Source organism: Lampris incognitus, chromosome 13 (assembly GCF_029633865.1).
Source record: "Lampris incognitus isolate fLamInc1 chromosome 13, fLamInc1.hap2, whole genome shotgun sequence".
Classification (NCBI taxonomy): Eukaryota; Metazoa; Chordata; class Actinopteri; order Lampriformes; family Lampridae; genus Lampris; species Lampris incognitus.
The window spans coordinates 15,175,142-15,197,365 of NC_079223.1; the positions used below are offsets into that span (position 1 = coordinate 15,175,142).

Consider the following 22,224-nt stretch of genomic DNA (forward strand, 5'->3'; position numbering starts at 1 on the left):
TGACCAAGTGCCCAATACTGAAATACTCAGAACAACTGACTGTGTCAGTATGGAGGCTACCATCAGCCAGCACAAACTTCACTGGCTCGGACACGTGTTCAGAATGCCAAATGAACGCTTACCACATTAAGTGTTATACGGCCAGCTACACCACTGCTGCTGCTCAGCAGAGGGCCAGAAGAAATGGTACAAGGACCACCTGAAGACAACCATCAAGAAGTGTGGTCTGAACCCCACCAAACTGGCGGACACAGCCGCTTAGCGTGACATCTGGCGACAGCTCTGCCACCAAGGAGTGCAGAGGCTCGAAGACAACCAAGTTGGTCAGCGGTCCAAGAACTGGCTGAAGAGACATGAAGCCAGGACAACACCCACACCCCCAGTCAGTGCCTTCCCCTGCTCTGTCTCTGGCAGACAGTGAAGGTCACGGATTGTGCGCTACAGCCATATGAAGAAGCAGAAGAAGGATTGTCATCACTGGACACGATGGACGACCATAAGCAAGTGAGTGAATGTGTGTGTCCACATCATTTTCTTGCATGCATTTTCACCTGATGTCCTCCTCGTTTTCTGGGAAGCTCCAGTAAGCTATGCGGAGCTGCAGCTGCTCGGGAACTGGAGGGTAAACCTTCTCCACCACCTCAAAAGGGATGTGGAATGCCACCTGCTTGGCCGACAGCTCCACCAAGGGAATCACCTGGCCATCTAAAATTAAGGGGAGAGACACAAGAGATGATAAATATAGCAAGGAAAGGGGAACATTAATGTACATAAGTGGTTTTTATTTCAATATTTCAGGTCATCGGTGTTTGTGTGTGTCTAATGGGTGCCAGACGCACTTTTCTGTCAGTCTCTTATAGTGTCATATATTGGTCTATGGGTTCTGTGTTAAACTGAGTCATCATTACAATTCATCAGTCAAATAGCAGCTGTGATGTCTTGACAAGTCATTGGCCATATTTTGGAAGGTCTTCCACTTAGACCTAAATAACAATGTACTAATAGGAGAATGCAGATTACTCATCAGAACATGCAACCTCAACAACATAGTAGAGTGCCATTTTAACACAAGCAGAGAAAAAAACTTCAGTATTGATAATCTTTTCATAGTGATCAATATTCATAACCGCAATAACACAATTATCGAGTGAAAATTGTGAGAGAGAACAGCAAATTACCCCGATGTGTATGCTTACAGGAGAGGGACAGCATGACTTGAGACCTTCACACGTTTTCCACAGTGAAGTGTAAGACTATGTAGATATAAACTGTATTTCTGGACTGTTGTTAAGACCACAGCTGTCTGGCAGTTCTCATTCCAAGCTGCTACTTCTCTCACCATCCACCATATATGGTGGAAAACAGGCAATCCACAGTTTCATTCACCCTCATGGAATGGCTGTGGTTGAGATGGTCTGGAGTCCATTTAAAACATTTAATTACAAGAAATGAGCTGAAAAAGAAGCCTTGGCTTACTTTGTAGATGATGTCATGGTGTAAACGTGCTTTGTATGGTGTTAACAAGGGGATATTTACCGCTGATTTCCTGTAGATAATTCCATTTAGATAGTAAAAGAATGCAGAAATAAGAATTAGAAGGTTTGCAGTTAAAAATTCAACCCAATTAATTTGTAATGAAATACGAAAGTAGCTTTAAGAAGTAGTCCAATCCTACAGGAAACAAATTCAAATTCTTTGCCAGTACCTGACCATGACATGGTCAAACAAAACCATATCACACGGTAATGAATTTTATCTAGTTAATTGAAGCTTACTCAAATAAAGTCCTAGCCTGACATCACGAGACCAATTCACAAATGCAAATCTGCCATAGCAAATAAAACATGAGCTTGCACATTCATCTGGTTCCTAGACTAATAAAGTCCAAATAAAGAGAAAGGAAAAGTCCCTTTGTAAAAACACAAGAATGACTTCAGATAACTTAGGCTTAATTCATTTCACACAAATCGGTGTCCAAACACAAAAACAACCCCAGAGCAGATCCACTTTTATGGACCAAGAAGAAAGACTCAGCATGTTGGGGGTCTGTCATAACTACAGAAATGTTAATAGTCCTGATGACCAATGGCTATAACATCACATTTATGCCTGCCGATAGTCTTATGCTGAGTCTACACAGAAAAGCAAGCAACATTGAGTATTTTTGGCCATAAGTCTTTTTTTTTTTATAATGGAAATGAAATCTTTATTTCTGACTTAATAAGTGGAAAGAGTGTGCCACAAATCCAGTTATCTAAGATTTTTGGGCCTTTGTAAATATGACCCACAAAGGATCCAGTCAATCTCAGCGCTAATGAGCTGAACTAGTAGTCTGTGTTGGTCTTCAGACCCAGACCCAAGGAACCAGAACACAGACAACAGACCCATACAAATCAAACCAAAACAAGATTTAAAAAAAAATCAACCTGTGTAAAACAGTATATGATGGGCTCTCTATTTCTAAAGCCTATTTCACACTAAAATCCAGAGATTTCCCTTCATTTCATATGCTGTGATTGTTGATAAGACCCTTGTCAGACCACCAGGTTGATTCCAGCTTCTGTTTTCCTCTGGCAGGTGTGTGGAGGCTGCAATATAATCTGCCTTTAATGGAGAGGGCATCCAGGGCCAGAGGAGCTGGGTGAATAGCAAGCATTGTACCACCACTCCAGCAGTTTTCTAAACTCTTTTCCTGCTCTTAAAATACATCATCTCTTCTGTCATACCTGTCCTTGGTCTGCCTGGAACCATTCCCTTTCAAAGGACACTCATCGCACAGAGATAGAGATTAATTTATTTCATTTCACCGCTGAAATCGCATCTCCAATTCACATTTTTTTTTAAACAACTGCTCCGTGAGCTGCCACCTGTCCTCTGCCACCAGCCATAACCCTGAGCAGGAGGGAAGATGGAGGGAATGAATGAGAGCGATTAGGAGATAGACAGTAAGAGGACAACAGACAGAAGGGAAAAAAACAAAAGCAGGAAGAGAGAACAAGACAGAAAGAGAGAACATAAAGACTGGAAGGGGGAAACTTAGATGGACGAGGTCAGACATAGAAGGATTTATACCAGAGAGAGAGAGAGAGAGAGAGAGAGAGAGAGAGAGAGAGAGAGAGACAGAGACAGAGACAGAGAGAGACAGAGAGAGAGAGAGTGGTCGTGGTGTGGGGGGAGGGGTAGTAACAGGGTGCCAGCCAGTCATTGGCCGTTGCCTGGACTAACAACATACTGTCCACCAATCAGAGAGCAGCACAGAGGGGGACAAGCTCAAACAGCTGTTCTTTGTAGGCTGGCCGGTGAAAAGGTGAAGGATTGCTGTGCCCTCGCTCACCAGTTAAAGGACCATACTGGGATTTTTTTCAAGTTTCAGCCATTTACTTCAAAGTGCGTACACTTTACATTACTCCCAACAATTTTCCAAAGCACAACGTAGTATTTTTTAGATGTTTTGAATGTGTTTTTCCTGCCTTCCAGGCAGCCGTTGGTTCCCATTCATTTCAGTACGGTATGAAAAACAGCTTGCAGAGATTGGAAACTTGCGTGAGATAGGTAGTCATCACAGTGAACATTTATTCGCCTTAATTTTTGGTCAAAGTCGCGTTATTGCCGCAGCGTAATGCAGTTGAAATTCCCGGAACACTTCCCAATATACGCTTTTGACTGTATTATCCCGCAACAACAATGCAACTCAAAAAATAAAAACAAAGGCAACAAAATGTTCACAATCATGGATTTTCATAATGTACTGAAAGTCATAGAAAAGTGTATGCCATTTGTAGTAAATGGGCTGAAACAGGCAAAAACACAGGTGCAGTATAGTCCTTTCAATCACTTGCTCTCTGGCTGCCTCTCTCTCAGGGCTAGCAGCGGCTTTCCCTCAGTTTGTGCTTTGAAAAGGAAGGGAAACTAGGATGAGACAAGACAAATTAATTCAAATAGAAAGGTAGTGGATACACGGTACATTTGCTGGTATCTGAAATTTTAAAAACGCCTTCAGCAGATATCCACTGATCAATAGTTTACAGAGGACCTTGTTCATCAGCCAAGTCTTTTGGGTGGTGTCAAAAAACAACAAGAACCAGTCAGCCAGTCCAACTCCTGTGGTTTTTTTTTTTAAATGGAGAAATCTGAGGCGGTGGTGGGGGCAATGACTCATTTATCTTGCTTAACCAGTACCACTCAGTAACTAACACCTGATGATATTTAGGAGTCATATTATAATATTTACAGGTTATATTGTTGTATTTACAAATCATATTATCTCATACTTCAGGAAAACTTAAAACATCACTTTTAAGTCTGACCACCGAGACCCTTTTCCAGGTTTATACAAAGTTTAGAGGCTATTGTTACTTATTCACAAGCAATAACAAAACTAAAAATATCAAGTTTAAAAAGTGTGCCATGTGCAACAGTTATACACAGTACAGTCGGTGCAATGAAATGCTTATTTCAGGATGCACGAACAATCAGGTTTGATTAGTTTAATATGCGTCACCATTGCATGACATGTGCATGTGACATATGTAAAAATATGGATGCAAAATTCTCAGTGAGTGTGCAAAACACTTTCCATGACATCTAGGGATTTAAATGTGCCTTTAGGTGTTCAGAAAAAAGGAACTACTAATGGGCAGGCAGCAAAGAGTTAAGATTTTGAAAGGCCGCTGGTGAAAGGGGGGGGTCTTTCTTACAAAACAGTTCCCAGTACCGAGGCCTTATCCGAGGCCTGTGTGAGACAAAGACTTCTATACTCTCACTACAGACTCTACAGCTTCCTCCCCCATCACAACCCAAACACTGGATTTACACACACACACACACACACACACACACACACACACACACACACACACACACACAGACCATTCCTTATACCCCCACACCATCTGAAAGTCCCAGCTACACTTTTGCCCCCCCACCCCCACCCCCATCCACCCACCCCCTGGATCTGTTTTTGCCCCCACCAGGGTTCTGCACTCCAGCTGCCCATAAAAAGGTCTGGAGGTAGGCTCTCAGCTGACTCGGTAACTCAGCCTACTCTTCCTGGTGTGCCCCCCACCCCCCCCACCCCCTCCACAAAACACTTCAGGCACACCCAAGCCTCCCAAGACTCCGCTGATAGATGGCCTGTGCCTACAGGACACTGCTAAAAACAACCCCACTTCACAAACTGACACAACACAATCACCTTCTTTTAAGAACCGGACATTGGAGGGGCATCCAGTTTCTGCAAAGAAATGATAATGGGGGGTTTTTTTGTGGCGATATGAGCTTTTCCTTGATTTGTGGTTTGTTTTTGTTTTTTGTGCATCCAAATTTCCCAAAGCACTTAAAACTTTAAAACATAGGAGGCTATAATCTTGTTGCTTTCCTTGCATAGCTGTCTTTGGATGAATTTCAAATGAGTTTCAGTAGTTCTGGTTCCAATAAGCTCATGTTACTTCCTAAATGTTCTCTTCGCCCTTCGTGGGTTTTCAACTACCATCCCTGCATGTAACTAATCACACTCCTCAATGCTAAGGAAAACAGCAAATATCTTAAAGCTACAACCCTGCAAATAAATCCTTTTTGATATCCAATATTGCTGGTATATTTAAATCAATGGCTTATCTATCAATATCCACATCATTAGCCTTATTGATGTTGTTCGTTTGAATGGTTGGTGTCTAGTAGGACTTTGCTAGGAAAAATGATAGGGTGCATAGTGTTTTCCATCTTCATCATAGCAGCCAAATGAGTAAGAAGAAGGCAGGTAAGTGTTGAGTTTGAAGAAGTGAACTTGTGTCCAACAAGCAGATATAACAGAACAAGCTGGTAGAAGATCTTTAACAACAGATAGTACAACATCCATAAGTAAAACTCAGGTTCAACCAGGTTTTTTTTGTTTGTTTCTGAAACAACTGCACTACTGACTCTCATTCATTTAGAATGAAGAACAACACTCATCTTACCAACACCTACACAGGACACACACTGTTCACTCAAAACAATGACCTTCAGGTTTGTTACTATAAGGCTGATAAAATCCTCAAAATGGTTTATCATTGTTAATCAATAAACATATCAATGAAACAATAAATGACATGGGTTATGAGCATTATCCACCAGCAGTGGCTGCACTCCTCCTGGTAAAAGGCATTCCGATTGTTGATGGGTTTAGAAAGAGTTTTCCACAGAACAAGCCCAAAGAACATCAGCACAGTGTGCAGTGGCAACACAAACATACACATAGACAAACAAATACATAAACTCAAACACAAATACATACACACACACGTGTGTGTCTGTATATATATATATGGGTATCTGATGACTGGTAGGGCATGTATGTTGATTGCTTGGATCTTATTCTTCCCATTGAGCTGGCTCCTCAGGACCTGCCTCACTCTCTCGGGGTATGTGGCTGTAGTTGACCTCCTTGCTGCCTCCTCTTGGTTTCCATTTGCCTGTGGAATACTCAGGTACTTGGAACTATCCTGTATGTCTGTTATCCTGCCATCTAGTAATTCAACCCCTTCAGGCCTCACCACCTTTCCTCTTTTTGCCACCTTCGACCGCACTTGTCCCGTCCGAATTGAGAACCCGGTGTCCTTGCTATAGTTCCTGGTGAGGTGGATCATCAAGTCAATGTGTCGCTCATTGCTGGCATACAGCTTAATGTCATCCATGTATAGGAGGTAGGGCTGTCAATGAATATTCCAAATTCAAATATATAACCGAATTGTAAAAAACAAAACAAAAAAAAAACAGACATTCGAGTGTGACAATTCATATTCATTTGTGGGGGGAAAAAAAAGCTGCACTACCGCGGCTGTCTGCCTCATGAATTCTCGCGAGGACCTTGGCCACTGCACTGAATACGCTGCATGATGAACAGGAGTCACACAACATCACTTTCATTGGCTGAAAATATTCAAGCCAAGCTGAAACGAGCCAACAATTAAACAACAATCGTGTGGTAAAGATGGGAGAGAGATCACAACCTTACTCGGCCACAGAGAGAGGGATTTTCACTCCGAACAATCTAAAAAGTCCCATTTGGAAATATTTCGGATTTTTGTCATAAAACGGAAAAATTGTGGAACCTCGAGATAAAGTCGTATGCAAGCTACAGTTAGCTTACCATTCCAACACTAGTAACCTGAGGGCACAGGACATTTTATGGTATAGGACATTATTTTATTTGTTTCTTTTGTAATGTGTAAGTATGTAGATCTTTTAAAAGACATGTTTACGTTGAAATAAACATATCTGTACAAGTAGTTATGTCTCTCGTATTGGTTTGCCCTCTTACGGATATAATGCACAAAAATATATTCAAATGGGTTCGAACCCATGTATTTTCTTTAAAAGGAATAATCGAATGTCATTTTTGACAGCCCTAATAGGAGGTGGCTGATGGTTATTCCACTTCTGGACCTATATCCATATCCACTCTTTGTGATGATCTGAGGAGATTCACGATTGTGCAGAACAGCAGCGGGGATAGCGCATCACCTTGGTATATGCCACATTTGATTGTTACCTGTGTGATTCTCTTTGGGTTGGCCTCTAGTGTTGTTTTCCACTGCTGCATTGAGCTCTTGATGGAGGCTATTAGTGTCCTATTGGCTTTGTAAAGTGCCAAGCACTCAAGTAACCGTGTGTGGGGCATTGAACCACAGGCTTTCTTGTAATCAATCCAGGTTGTAAGCTCAGGTTGGTCTATCTGATCTTAAGAGTCTTAGGTGTCTGCTCTATCAACCAGTAGCTGATGCTTTGACCTTCAGGTGTTGTTCCCAGCTCCTTTCTGAGTTTCGCTCATGTATTGACTCGTGTGCCCTTTCAGCTTACGTGCTATGATGCCTGACAGGAGCTTCCATGATGTGGAGAGACAGGTTATCGGCCAGTAGTTTGAAGGTGTACCCTTATGGGGATCCTTCATGATCAGCATTGTTCTCCCCCATGTTTGTCAGTCAGGGTGAGACCCTGATGTTAGGCAAATGGAAACCACGAGGAGGCAGCAATTAGGTCAGCTACAGCCAAATACCTCCAAAGATTGAGGCAGGTTCTAAGGAGCCAGCTCAATGGGAAGAATAAGATCCAAGCCATCAACACATATGCCCTTCCAGTCATATCAGATACCCAGCTGGAATAATAAACTGGCCAAAAGGAGGAGATAAAGGCTATGGATATCAGGACACGGAAACTCCTCACAATGCACGAAGGGCTTCACCCAAAGTCCAGCAGCCTGAGACTGTAAAATAAGCGAAAAGACGGGGGCTGGGGATTAGTTGAGTGTCGGAGCCACTATCCAGGTTGAAACAAGGAACATGCATGAGTACACTAAAAAGAGGGCCCCCCCAAGACAAACTGCCGAATGAGTACCTCAGGCAGCAGAAGACAGAGTGGGGAGGAAGAAGAGGCGGTATCATGGAAGACTAAGCCCCTCCATGGGATGTACCATCGACAGATAGAAGACATGGCTGAGATAGAGAAATCCTACCAGTGACTAGAAAAGGCTGGACTGAAGGAAAGCACAAAGGCTCTGATCATAGCAGCACAAGAACAGGCACTCGGCACCAGATCAGTTGCGGCAGGGGTCTACCACACCAGACAAGACCCAAGATGCAGACTGTGCAAAGATGCCCCGTAGACAGTCCAGCACTTAGTAGCAGGGTGTAAGATGGTAGCTGGGAAAGTCTACACTGTAAGGCATAACCAAGTGGCTGGGATAGTATACAGAAGCATCTTCACTGAATGCAGACTGGCAGTCCCCAAGTCCAAATGGGAGACACTGCCAAAAGTGGTTGAGAATGGCAGAGCTAAGATCCTGTGGGACTTCAAGTTCCACACTGACAAGCAGGTGCTGGCTAACCAGCCAGACATGGTGGTGTTCAACAGGGCACAGAAGACAGCAGTTGTGATCAATGTAGAAATCCCAAGCAACAGCAACATCAGGAAGAAAGCATGAGAAGCTAGAGAAATACAAGGGCTGAAGGAAGAACTATACTGGATGTGGAAGGTGAAATCCAGAGTAGTCCTAGTGGTAATATGAGCACTAGGGGCTATGACCCCCAAACTGGGAGAGTGGCTCCATCAGACTCCAGGAACAACATCTGAGGTCTCCGTCTTGAAGAGTGCAGTCCTAGGAACAGCTAAGATACTGCGTAGAACCCTCAAACTCCCAGGCCTCTGGTAGAGGACTTGAACTTGAGGAAGACACACAACACCCAAAAAAGGGTGAGAGGGAGCTATATTTTATATATATATAACCTTGTTAAAAGAAACACTCAACGGTAGGGAAAGTGCTCAACAAATAAGGAGCAAAATAACCCAGTGAGTCAAGTAAACAGCTGATGATTGCTTATGGCATGAAACAGGCTTGTACTGTCTCATAAAGAATTTACTTGAATCACTAGATTGTCCAGTGATTCAAGTAAATTCTTTATAAGAAAGTACAAGCATATTAAAGATCACTGGATTCAAGTAAATTCTTTATGAGACCGTACAAGCCTGTTTCATGCCATAAGCAATCATCAGCGAATGAAACAGCATGAAACAGGCCTGTACTGTCTGATAAAGAATTTACTTGAATCACTGGATTATTTTGTTCCTTATTTGTTAAGCACGTTTCCTATCGTTGAATGTTTCTTCTAACAGTTATTTATATATATACATACATATATATATCACACACACACACACACACACACACACATAAATGCAGTGTACATTGTGTAGATACAGTGTACACAAACGCTGCACATTTTTTTAAAAAATACAAACACTAAAACAGACAAACACAAACACACATCTACAAACAGACAAATATAAACACAAATGAGTGACTTGGGTTACTGGGCCATAATGAAGACATTTGGGTTCAGCATTCACCTAACAAACACACTTCAATATCTAAAATGCTCAGCTGCGGGCGGTTTCAAGTCGTATGATAAGAAACTTTGAGGAACATTGTGAAAGGTTTCTTTTCAGGGCTGCAGAAGTTAACCATCTCAGTCCTGCTGTACCACAGTTATGCAATACAGAGCAGGTCTTTCAGTTTTACTAAATTTGTCCTGACACCAGCTGGTGAATAAATACAACCTACTATATGTTTACCTACTATGGTTTGTGATCCAAACTTGCCAACTTACCCATTTAAAAGAGCCAAAAGTATTTCAAGACAAGCAATAACTAACCAGCAACAACACTGTCAAAGAGTCTAGTAGAAACGTTACACACACATACACACACACACACACACACACTCTGAGTTGTGAATATCTTACTATAACCTCAACTCTATTCAATTCAACTTAAGTGTGCATGTTTTATTAAGAGGAAACTACAAAAATGAGTTGCTTAAGTTGATAAGTCGCTGCATATAGGCAGTGCAATAAGAAAAAGAAAGCATTTCGCATCAACAATGGAAAAAATGATAGTTCTACCTTTTATCTTGACTGTGGGTGAATTGGGACCAGCCGACTGCTTCCTCCATCCTCTCCAATTCTGACAGAGGCTCTCAGCCTCGGAGATGAAGGAGCACAGGGAGTCTTCCTCGAACCGGTCAGAGTCTTCGAAGGAGAACCGCTCCCCGTCTTCCCACTCAGCAAACATCAGTTCCATTACATCCACTCTCAAGACAACGATTTGTCTCCAAACTTCAAGATAATAAAAAGAAGAAGAAGGAAAAAAAGAAGAAGAAGAGAGAGACGAAGACTGTCCACAAACTGACAGGGAAAATTAAAAGTCTCCAAACTGGGGGAGGGGGGGAGGGGAAAAAACAACCCAAATCCAGCTGGAAAGAAAAGATCACCGCTGGGGCCTGGGAGAGCTCTTCCACACAAACGGGGGTTTAGGAGAAAGCTAAACCCTTACAACCCACGCCAAGACGCCTACTTTCTGTTAATTCTCAGGATAAGAAAAGACAACGAGGTGCCGCAAAGTAACTAGGAGTGCAGACGACTTTTCTTCACGGTAAAGCGCCTTGCTATTTGATGTGCACATCAACGTTGAATCCATGTCGTTCTGCCTCCCTAGATTTTGGGGTCCCTTTAGAAGCCAGTTTAAATCGCAATAAATCTCCAGTACTCTGTATCACCTATGTGGCCACGGCCTTAACAATCTGCCCTGAACAGACGACCCCCCCCCCCTCTCTCTCTCCCCCCCTCCTCTCTCTCCGGAGGAACTCGATCCGGTTATAATGTCAACAATGGAAAAAGTAATGAATGTGAACCGAGAAACTTCAAATTAAAAAGTCAAAACGAGGTTAAATATCTCGGTCGCTGTCGTGTCGGACGTTATTTTCAGCTGTAAACATACCAACAACAACAACAACAACAACAACAAAAAAGAAGTCGCGTCTGTAACACAGAAGGAACTTGTTTTTCCCCCCTTCAGCCCCGACGCCCTGCTCCTCTCCTAAACTCGGATCCACACACTACCGCATCCCTCCGGTCAGCCCCAACGCCGCTTCGCCCCACCACCACCACCACCACCAGCCGGGCAACGCTTGTAGAATAAGCACGCCGCTCCCTCACAAAGCCAGGAGCGTTCTGTGACGCGACATCCCAACACTCACTTGTGTCATATTCGCGTTTCGGTTCGCTCGGCTACGCACGCTAACGCTACGGCAACTGTCAACACGAGAGGCTAGGCTAACGGGCTAGCGGGCTAACGGCTAGCAGGCTGGTTTATTTGCAGTTCGCGGTGCGAACACGCAAAAGGCGATAGATGACATGTAGAGGACGTCGGTTCTGGGGAAAGAGGGGGGTTATATTGTTTTCGCGGCCACCGCAAAGTTTGCCGGGGTCGTTTAGTTGCCGTTGTGTTTGGGTCTCGACTAACGTCAGCGTGCCGCTGGCAGAGCCACAATCTCCCGGTCACGTTAAACCCAGCGGCAGCGGTCAGTCAGCGCTCCCAGCCCGCGGCTCCTGCGGTTGTTTACACCGGCTTGCCTTCGCGCAACACACACCCGTCAAACTTGGCAGGACTACATGGTTTTCTTGCGATTCTGCCTGTCTGATTAAATTATTCAGCCCCGGCTCCCAAGCGTCGTGATATTTAACGTCAGATTCCTTTGCCGTTTTGGGAGTTGGAAGGAATCGAGGTCACGCAACTCTTATTTGTCCGGATGATAAACGCACTGATATTGTGGCATTAAACTCATCTCCCGAGGCTTTCCTTAACTCTTCGTTTTGGCATCGAGAGAATCTGGGAGGGCTACGTGCTTTTTACATTCGGTCTGTCTGAAGAATCTAACCTATCACTTCTTATTTGCCCGGATAATTAAACGCGTGGTGTTGTGATTATCAAACTCCTCTCTCTCAGGATTTCCTTTTCTTTGTATTCCTATCAGAGAACCTTGTTGATTCGCGGAGCTCCACTCTCGCCACACACAAACGTTCGTACAAACACAAAGTCCGGTTTTTTTTTGTGGCCCTTCTCCTGCCGACGGGCAGCAGCCGTCCTGCCGTCCTTTGGGAAAAAAAACGTCTCCGAACCGTCAAACAACAGCGAAGTCCCTCCAGATGATCTCCTCAACCCCCATCTCCTCTCTGCTCGCCACCGGTCGGTCGGGAAGATGGCTCTCCTGCTCACCGAGACTTCAGCTCCTCCATCAGCTGATTACAACTTCCGCTGTCTCATTACAGCTTCCGGCGCGCGTCGGCAGCGGCAGGTGCTCGTGCTCGCGCGAGCACACTGAATAAATAGATTCTGCTGATTTTTTTCCCCTATTTTCGTTTTCGTTTTCGCCGGTAGAGAAATACATTGATGCGAAAAGGAAATAAGTTACACTTTGATGAAAAAAAATCTGAATCAAATAACAATTTTCTTTATGGACCTTGTTATTGTTTTGCACATTTTCAAATCGAATGCAAGAGAGCAACAAACACATAGTGTTAAATTGAGCTGCGGTTCTAGAATTCGATGTATGAATTAAAGTATGCTAAAGCTGTCAAAACCTTGAAAAAAATGTAAAGAACTGAATCAGAATCATGTTTATTGGCCACGTAGGTTTGCACTACACGTGGGATTTGACTCCGGTTTCGTGGCTCTCTCTGTACTTGACATACAATAACAACACTACAACACAACAATCTTCAGATATATACACAATGATTGACTATGCACAGGCGAAATAAGAGGCGACGAGTGCAATGGTGCAGAGAATTTAACAGAGACGCTGAAATAAATGTTAGCAGGTTACTTATCCATGCCCGAGGTACAAGAACATGACAGAGCGTGCCAGTATACGTACTACGTACAGTAAAGTATATATAAAATTGTTGGATATATTTGACAGTGTTAAGCGTTCGTTTCAATGACAGCCCGCGGAAAGAAACTTTTTTCTTTTTTTAAAAAATCTGGTTGTTTTGGAGTACAGTGCTCTGTAGCGCCTACCAGAGGGGAGGAGTTGGAACGGGTTGTGACCAGGGTGTGATGGGTCTGCAGTGATGAGTGAGTTTGAACCCACCTCCGACGTCCCTGGGCTTACTTCCACCTGGTCTCTTGCACACACCGTATACCTTTCTTCTTTCCATCATATCAGCCGGCTCTCTCCCTTTACCGGTCATAGTGCCAACATTCAAAGTTCTGACTCTCACCTCCACCGGTATGGACATCTTATTTATGATCCGCATGTTTGATTTGGCAAAGATTTTACGCCTGATGCAACCCTCCCCATTTATCCGGGCTTGGGACTGGCACTAAGACTACACTGGCTTGTGCATCCTCAGTGGCTGGGTTATTTATCTATTGACCAACTTGTAAAATTCCATTGCCATACTATGAGTGATGAAACAGGGATTTATTTTGTATAAAATATCCTTATTAATCCAGACAAAGTATCTATGAGGACTGAAATTGTGTTTTTATACAAATAGCCATGCTAAAAGAGCTCGTCTATGGAAGTTAGCTCATTTAAATGGGATTTTGTCAACAGAAAAAGTACATTTTAACAAAACAAAAAAATCAATGCCACCAGTAGAATTAAATAAATACGCAGGAAAGGCATACCAGATACTGTTGGGATTCTTTAAAAATTCTATAAGCCACTTAATATTAAAAGTATTATTCAGTAAATTAAAATCCAAGACTTCAAGACCACCTTGTTCTTTACTACCTCTGATAACTTCTTTATTAAGAGGATGGGGTCCCCCCCCTCCAAATGAAATCTTATAGCATCTTATCCAATTCCTTAGTAACATTTGTTGGGACACCATGCGATAATGATACATATACTTATGTAGATATTCCTTCTGCTTTGGATAACAAAAACCTACCAAATATGGAAATATCTCATTAACCATGAATTCAATTTATTTTTATTTTTTTAATAATAGGATCAAAATTTAATTTAGGTCGTTGTTCCAAATTCTTACAAATAACAATACCTACATAAGTCACCTTTATTTAATCCTTGTTTTAGTCTCTTAGCAAAAAGTAAAGCAAATAATTTACCGCCATTGTTAAGTAGACTAATAGGTCTCCAATTTTCAATGTGTAGTCTATCTTTGCTTGTCTTGGGAATTAATGTAATAACCCCTTGTTTTAACGTACTAAGAAGCTCACCCTTTTAAATAGATTCTCTCTACACATGGTTAGTAAGAAAGGTGCAAGTGTTGTTGTGAAGATTTTATAAAATTTCCCTGTCAGACCTTCATTACTTAGGGATTTGTTATCTTTAAGACATTTAATACACTCAACAATTTCAGATAAAGATATCTCCTTTTCACAAAAAATTCTAAAGTCACCGTTATTTTATTTGTCTGTACCGAAATATTGTCTAAGAAGAATTCAATATTAGTAGGTGCAAGGGCTGAAGAATGTAAATTTTGATAAAATTGAGCTACATGTTGAGAAATTGCTTTAGGATAATTAGTTAATGTGCCATTAACCATCAACTTTTCTAACCCCAAAGTTTTTTGCATTTTTCTCACCTTGTTCAAGCCATTTACATCTTGATCTAATGAAGGTACCTCTAGTTTTCTCCTCATAAATATTGTCTAACTGGTTTTGTAGCGAATTCATATTCAGTACCTCTTGGCTAGTTAAATTGCCACAATTTTTCATTTGCAGATCTAAACTTTCTTAGACGATTTTAATTTTTTTATCTCTTTTTAATTTTGCTAATAATTTGCCTTTCTTAATAGCAACTTTCCGAATTTCATATTTAATTAATCCCCAAAAATATCCATAAGTACCTATAGCACAGGCTTGATTCCAATACTTATCAATAATATTGTTAATTTCCAATTTAAGGTCTTAATTTTTCTGTAAAGAGTTATAAAGTTTCCAATAGCCTGTACCATATTTCTCTGTATAAGTATTTTTTACATAAAGTTTAATAAGGATCCCTTTATCTACTAGTACTATGACGACTACTACTACTACTACTAATTTTGGCTGCTCCCGTTAGGGGTCGCCACAGCGGATCATCCGTTTCCATCTCTTCCTGTCCTCTGCATCTTCCCCGATCACACCAGCCATCTGCATGTCTTCTCTCACCACATCCACAAACCTCCTCTTTGGCCTTCCTCTTTTCCTCTTCCCTGGCAGCTCCATATTCAGCATCCTTCTCCCAATACACATGTCCAAGCCATCTCAATCTTGCCTCTCTTGCTTTGTCTCCAAATCGTCCAACCTGAGCTGTCCCTCTAATATACTCGTTCCTAATCCTGTCCTTCTTCGTCACTCCCAATGAAAATCTTAACATCTTCAACTCTGCCACCTCCAGCTCCGCCTCCTGTCTTTTCGTCAGTGCCACTGTCTCCAGGCCATATAAAGGCCATATAACATAGCTGGTCTCACGACCATCTTGTAAACCTTCCCCTCAACTCTTGCTGGTACCCTTCTGTCACAAATCACTCCTGACACTCTTCTCCACCCACTCCACCCTGCCTGCTCTCTTCTTCACCTCTCTACCGCACTTCCCGTTACATTGGACAGTTGACCCCAAGTATTTAAACTCATACACCTTCGTCACCTCTACTCCTTGCACCCTCACCATTCCACTGTCCTCCCTCTCATTCACTCATAGGTATTCCGTCTTGCTCCTAATGACTTTCATTCCTCTTCTCTTCAGTGCATACCTCCACCTCTCCAGGCTCTCCTCAACCTGCACCCTTCCCTCACTACAGATCACAATGTCATCCGCAAACATCATAGACCACAGAGACTCCTGCCTGATCTCATCCGTCAACCTGTCCATCACCGTTGCAAACAAGAAAGGGCTGGCTGCTTGCACACATCTGACATAAATTTCAATATGGTAAAATTTTGAAGAGCTATCGGTTGGATACGGACAGAATAGAATGGTGTGTTTTAAGATATGGCAGCTCAAATGAAACTTCAAAAGAAAAACCTGAATGTCCTCATGTCATTGTTTTCAGCGTGTAAGGGCAAAATCCCTCGTGTCAAGTCCTGCATCCGTCCTATTTATTGCCTTAGAACTGTACAATGTCCCGGTGTTACCTCCGGCCTGGTCGGGCATCCCTACAGACACAATTGGCCGTGTCTGCGGGTAGGAAGCCGGAAGTGGGTATGTGTCCTGGTCGCTGCGCCAGCGTCTTCTCTGGACTCGGCCGGGACGCCTGTTCGGGGGGAGGGGGAACTGGAGAGGAGGGGGGGGTAGCGTGATCCTCCCACACGTTACGTACCCCTGGTGAAACTCCTCGCTGTCAGGTAAAGAGAAGTGGCTGGCGACTCCACATGTATCGGAGGAGGCATGTGGTAGTCTGCAGCCCTCCCCGGATCAGCAGAGGGGGTGGAGCAGCGACCGGGACGGCTCGGAAGGCTGTAAAATGTCATTAAACTGTATTTTCTTCTGTTAATTAATACTGCTGACATTACCATCCATTATCCAAACTGCCTATCCTACTCAGGGTCGCAGGGATGTTGGAGCTTATCCCAGCAGTCACTGGGCGGCAGGCAGGGAGACACCCTGGACAGGCCGCCAGTCCATCACATGGCCCACACACACACACACACACACACACACACACACACACACACACACACACACATTCACACCTAGGGACAATTTAGTAACGCCGATTCACCTGACCTGCCTTGTACATATTTGTATCGCTTGTCTGTTTTCGCATGTCCTTGAACTATTGTAATGATAATCTATATACACTGTCCAGGTGCTTTAGCTAGACATAACGACAGAACAGGACCACCATACAGACGATAGATAAATGAAAAAGAACAAAATGAAATTAACCTTGACATCATCTCATATGATATCCAAATCTGCTGTATAGAAGGGTGTAATGTACGATACCGTGTGTTGATTATACAGTGTTGGTTGGAGTCAGAACGTAAATTAATTGCAGCTGGTTAAAATACGCTACCTGCTGGACGAATCCTGTAACATTTCTGAAAGGTCAAAGCCTTTTGGTCTTAAAACTAGTCTTTGACTGCACAGACCACATCTCTCCATGCCGGATCGGTCGAGGCCCGGGTTTCCAATGACCGCCACCGGTGTTCTTGGCCAGCCGGGTGCCGTTGGGAACATGCTACTGTTGGGCGAAGGAGAAGGAGAGGGGGAAGGCATGTGCAGAGGCAGCAGGAGAGGAGGCAGGGTAGGAGTGTGGAGGTGAGAGTCAGAACTTTGAATGTTGGCACTATGACTGGTAGAGGGAGAGAGCTGGCTGATATGATATACTGTGTGTGCAAGAGACAAGGTGGAAGGGGAGTAAGGCCAGGAGCATCGGGGGTGGGTTCAAAGTTCAAACTCTTCTACCATGGTGTGGACGGGAGGACCATCTGTCAGCTGTGTGTGTGTGTGCTATGCGATGCTGCTTGGTGCCTGTAGCGTTACCTCTGATGAAGTATAAGGCTTGTATGATTAAACTGTGGTGCATTCAGCAAGTATGTTTGTAATGGCCTATTTTGGTTAACATATGCGAACCTATTAAGTATGATTGGTCTTAGACGAGCTAGGCCCACCTCGTTTTCTCTGTGCCCACACTCACTGTGATTTCTGCCTACACAGTGGTAGGCTCCCTGTTAAATATCTTATTGAGTTCAAGATTCTGCTTCTCACCTTTAAGGCCTTTCATAGCATACCACCTTCATAGCTTTCTGAATTCCTTCATATCCACACACTCTCCTGTACTCGAGAGCCTCTTCTGCCATCAAACTCACACCATATGCCCGCTTCACTACCATTGGGTCTAGACTCTAGAGCCTTCAGTCGTTCTGCCCCCCGCCTTTGGAACTCTCTCCCACAAGTCATTTGCAATATTGACTCTCTTTCCACCTTCAAGTCCCATCTCAACATGAACCTTTTCAAACGGGCATATTCAGTCTGATCCAGACTTGAATGGTTACACCCACAGTGAGCTTTGCACAGATGATGATTTAATACCTATCTGTTGTATTAACATATTATTGTATACCCCTGCTTTATTTGATTTTATGATGTCTGATACAGTGCTGCTTGTTTTTAACTGTTTTTTAAGCTGTCCTTGAGTGCTCTGAAAGGTACCCATCATCAAACAAACAAACAAATAAAGAAAGAAATCCATCCATCCATTATCTGAACTGCTTATCCTGCTCTCAGTGTCACGGGGATGTTGGAGCCTATTCCAGTAGTCATTGGGTGGCAGGCGGGGAAGACACCCTGGAAAGTCTGCCAGGCCATCACAGGGGCGAAACACACACACACACACCCCCGTCCATACCTAAGGACAATTTAGTGAGGCAAATTCACCTGACCTACATGTCTTTGGACTGTGGGAGGAAACCGGAGCCCCCAGAGGAAACCCACACAGACACGGGGAGAACATACAAACTCCACACAGAGGACGTCCTGGGACGATCCCTAAGGTTGGACTACGCTGGGGTTTGAACCCAGGACCTTCTGGCTGTGAGGCGACCGTGCTAACCACTGTGCCACCGTGCTTCAATGGCTGCTGGGATAGGCTCCAGCATCCCCGCGACCCTGACAGTAGGATAAGCTGTTTGGATAATGGATGGCTCATTAAATATTATTTTATATACTATATTATAGTGTAGTGTGTTCAGGTTCACCATTGGGAGTACAAGTGGTAGTTGCACATAGTTGGTTGGGAGATGTTTGCAGTTCGGGGGGGGGGTGCACTGTTGCCAGGTCAAATGTTAGGGGGTGGGACTTGTATAGAGAGAGATGACCTGGAGTTGTTCAGATAATGGCGGCCTGTGACCAACAACAGCCGAGAATCAAGACAACATTCAAAATAGTCACAATACAAAATAATAACAGAGCCATGCGTGCCCTATTTCAAAGAGATGTTGTCTCCCTCCCATATGTCGCAGCATATTGGAACCGGTTTGTGAATGACATGCACTGGAAGAAGGTCCAGATGCTTCCACATACTAAGTACCTAATCACAAACAAGATTAAAGAGGTATCCTTTAAAGTCCTTCATAAATATTATCCCGCCAGTCACTACATGCAGAAATTTAAGAGTCGTAAACACGAACTGTTCTTTCTGTGATGGACATCCAGAAAGTGTTACAGCTGTTTCGGCGCCGCTCTCCCACCAAGAGATTCTGCCAAGACCTTCGCAGATTTGTCATTGATCGTCTTTTCAAATACTTTGTTTTATTATGGGAGAATGTGGCATTTGGTTTCCTTAAACCCCCCCAAAAAAGGTGACAAATATTTTTTCATTGTAAATCTGTTAATGATATTGCCAAAAAAATTAATCCACAAAAGCAAATTTACAAACAAAAAAAACTTTTATTTTCTTGAAAGAAATTGAGCAATATCTGAAACTTGTTTCTTATTCTACGAACAAAAAGGCTGTCAAAACTTGTATTTTATGTATGTCTTTCAATGTCTTTCTGTAATGGAATGGAATGTACCCCTGGCTCCTTTGTGACGTGTGTTCGTCCTGCATACTGTCCTCAGTTTACTAAACCTGTTGTGTAAATAAAGATTTGTAAAAAAAAAAAAAAAGAGACAACGTTCAGTTTCAAGTTCTGTATGGTCTTTAATAGTGGTGAACTTTACAATATTATATATTATTTGAGATATTTGAGTTGAGAATTCAACTAGGACTCATGTCCTTCATCAAAACCAAGTCATTTATTTCACCTTTCCACTAAAAAAAAAAAAGAAAAAAAAAGAAAAAAGTGCAGTTAATGTTGAACTTGTTTAAACTGTACTGTTGGCATTAGTTGAACTCTCTCGACCTTTTCGAAGGGCCCTCCCAAAACTATATCAAAACAAATTATTCCACTCAGGTTTCTCTTTCTGACCCATTTAACAGTTAATGATCTTCTGTCAGCTTGGAGAGAGACCATCACCTCCGTCACACACTGAAACCTCAGGGGCTTGTTGGGAGTAAAGGGTTACGGTCAAGTGCAACATGACGTCATGCTGAGTAACCAGAAAGCTTTGTTCTGGGAGTGGACAGCTAGTCAGCGACACCTTGGACATTATTCTCCCTAATTGGTTTTCTCAAATAGCGTGATATCACTGAATTAAAACAAATATTTTAGACTCAAGTTTCCACCACTATTTATCATCCAGTCTCTATGAACACAACGTTTCCATTGAGTCGAAATAATAATTACAATCTTTTTTTTTCTTTCCTTATTCGATTGCACTTTAATTCACTTTTTTTTTCTTCTGTAATCCCCAACTCCAGAATTCAGAAACTGACGTTTGTTTTCATCAGTCATTTCATTTTTGGATGCGACCATGCTCATGCTTGTAATCTCTCCACGGATGATGGAGCAGATCTGAGCGGATGATTCATGCACATCTGGAATGCTTCAGAAATACCAGGCGCTAAACTGTACGCACGCACAAACACACCCACAGTGTTGGTGTTCAAATCCCGGTGGGTTTGGATCCAAGAACTGCTGCTAGCCACATGCTCCACGGTGTGACCTCGTTTTACCACAAACCAGTGCTCTTTCCCGGGCTCTGGCTGCCTGTGTGACATCATCACACCTGTCTCAGCATGACGTTATTGTGGGGCATGCATTCTAGCAGTCACTATTTTGTTTTGTTTTTTAAAAATTGGTTTTGCTTAATTTATTTAACAGCTTTCATAACACAAATCCCAGATTTCCATTGTAAACGGATGTAATCCTGAATGTGCAGAAAAGGTTTTACGTGTAGGTTAAAATTTTACAGCAGTCAACAGGTTTTTGTGTAACACAGGCAAAATAATGAAGCGGTAGCGCGTATTTTGGAGAAAGATGATTGATCAACGTTGTCATCTGACACATTATTATTGAACAACATATTAATCCATTATGAGGACCCTATCTCTAAGGCTGAGCCCAGACACCCAACAGAGGGAGCTCATACAAGCGGCTGAGTGTCCTCCGTAGGGTGTCTGGGCTCAGCCTTAGAGATAGGGTGAGGATCTTGGACATCCGGAGGGAGCTCGAAGTAGAGCCGCTGCTCCTTCGCATCGAAAGGAGCCATTTGAGGTGGTTCGGGCATTGGATTAGGATGCCTCCTGCGCGCCTTCCTTTAGAGGTTTTCCAGGCACGTCCAACTGGGAGGAGACCCCGGGGTAGACCCAGAACTCGCTCGAGGGACTACATGTCCAATCTGGCCTGGGAACGCCTTGGGATCCGCCAGGGGGAGCTGGAGGGCGTTGCTGGGGAGAGGGACGTCTGGAGTGCCCTACTTAGCTTGCTGCCACCCCACTCTAACCCGACCCCGGAGAAGCGGCTGATGATGAGACGAGACGAAAGATATTAATCCATATCAAACATTTAATTAAATCTAATTGAACAGGGTAGAGTTTAGCTTTGTATTTAGGCACCTCTCTTGGGCCTCCTACACTCGGCTTCCTTCTTCATCTCTTACTCTTCTGGAACACGTTTCCTGTGCGGGCTCCATTACATTGAATGCTTGGTGGGAATGGTGGATCCCACAGGCATCAATGAACATTAATAGGAGCAATTACATAATGCTACTACATTGAATGGCTGTTGCTACAAAGACGCCAGTTTGAAAAGTTATCAAATATGGCATGAAAAGAAATGACAGAAAAACATGACAATTTTTCTTCTGTTGCATTTTCTCCACTTTTTTTCTCCCAGTTTGGCAATTTCCATTTCCCTGTTCTTCTAACTTCCTGTCATTGTGTGACACTTATGATGTCTTCCTCCGAAATGCACAGTGTCGCCAACCACTTCCCTCCACCTGGCAGGTGAAGGTTTCTATAGGGGGGAAAGTAACAAGTGTGGAGCTTTGTGCCATTTACCCTGGGT

General features: G+C 43.2%; 1 protein-coding gene across 2 annotated transcripts in view; it reads right to left on the minus strand.

Annotated features, from left to right (window-relative positions):
- zswim8 (zinc finger, SWIM-type containing 8) overlaps positions 1-11,113 on the minus strand; it is a 54,925-nt gene extending 43,812 nt beyond the window's left edge. For both annotated transcript variants that reach the window (XM_056291913.1, XM_056291912.1), the window contains exons 1-2: positions 10,437-11,113; positions 552-705 (exon numbers count right to left, since the gene is read on the minus strand). In XM_056291913.1, coding sequence (XP_056147888.1) covers positions 552-705; positions 10,437-10,614 — 332 coding nt within the window. In that variant the 5' untranslated portion in view covers positions 10,615-11,113. The remainder of the gene's footprint in view (positions 1-551; positions 706-10,436) is intronic.
- Positions 11,114-22,224: the final 11,111 nt, after the last annotated feature.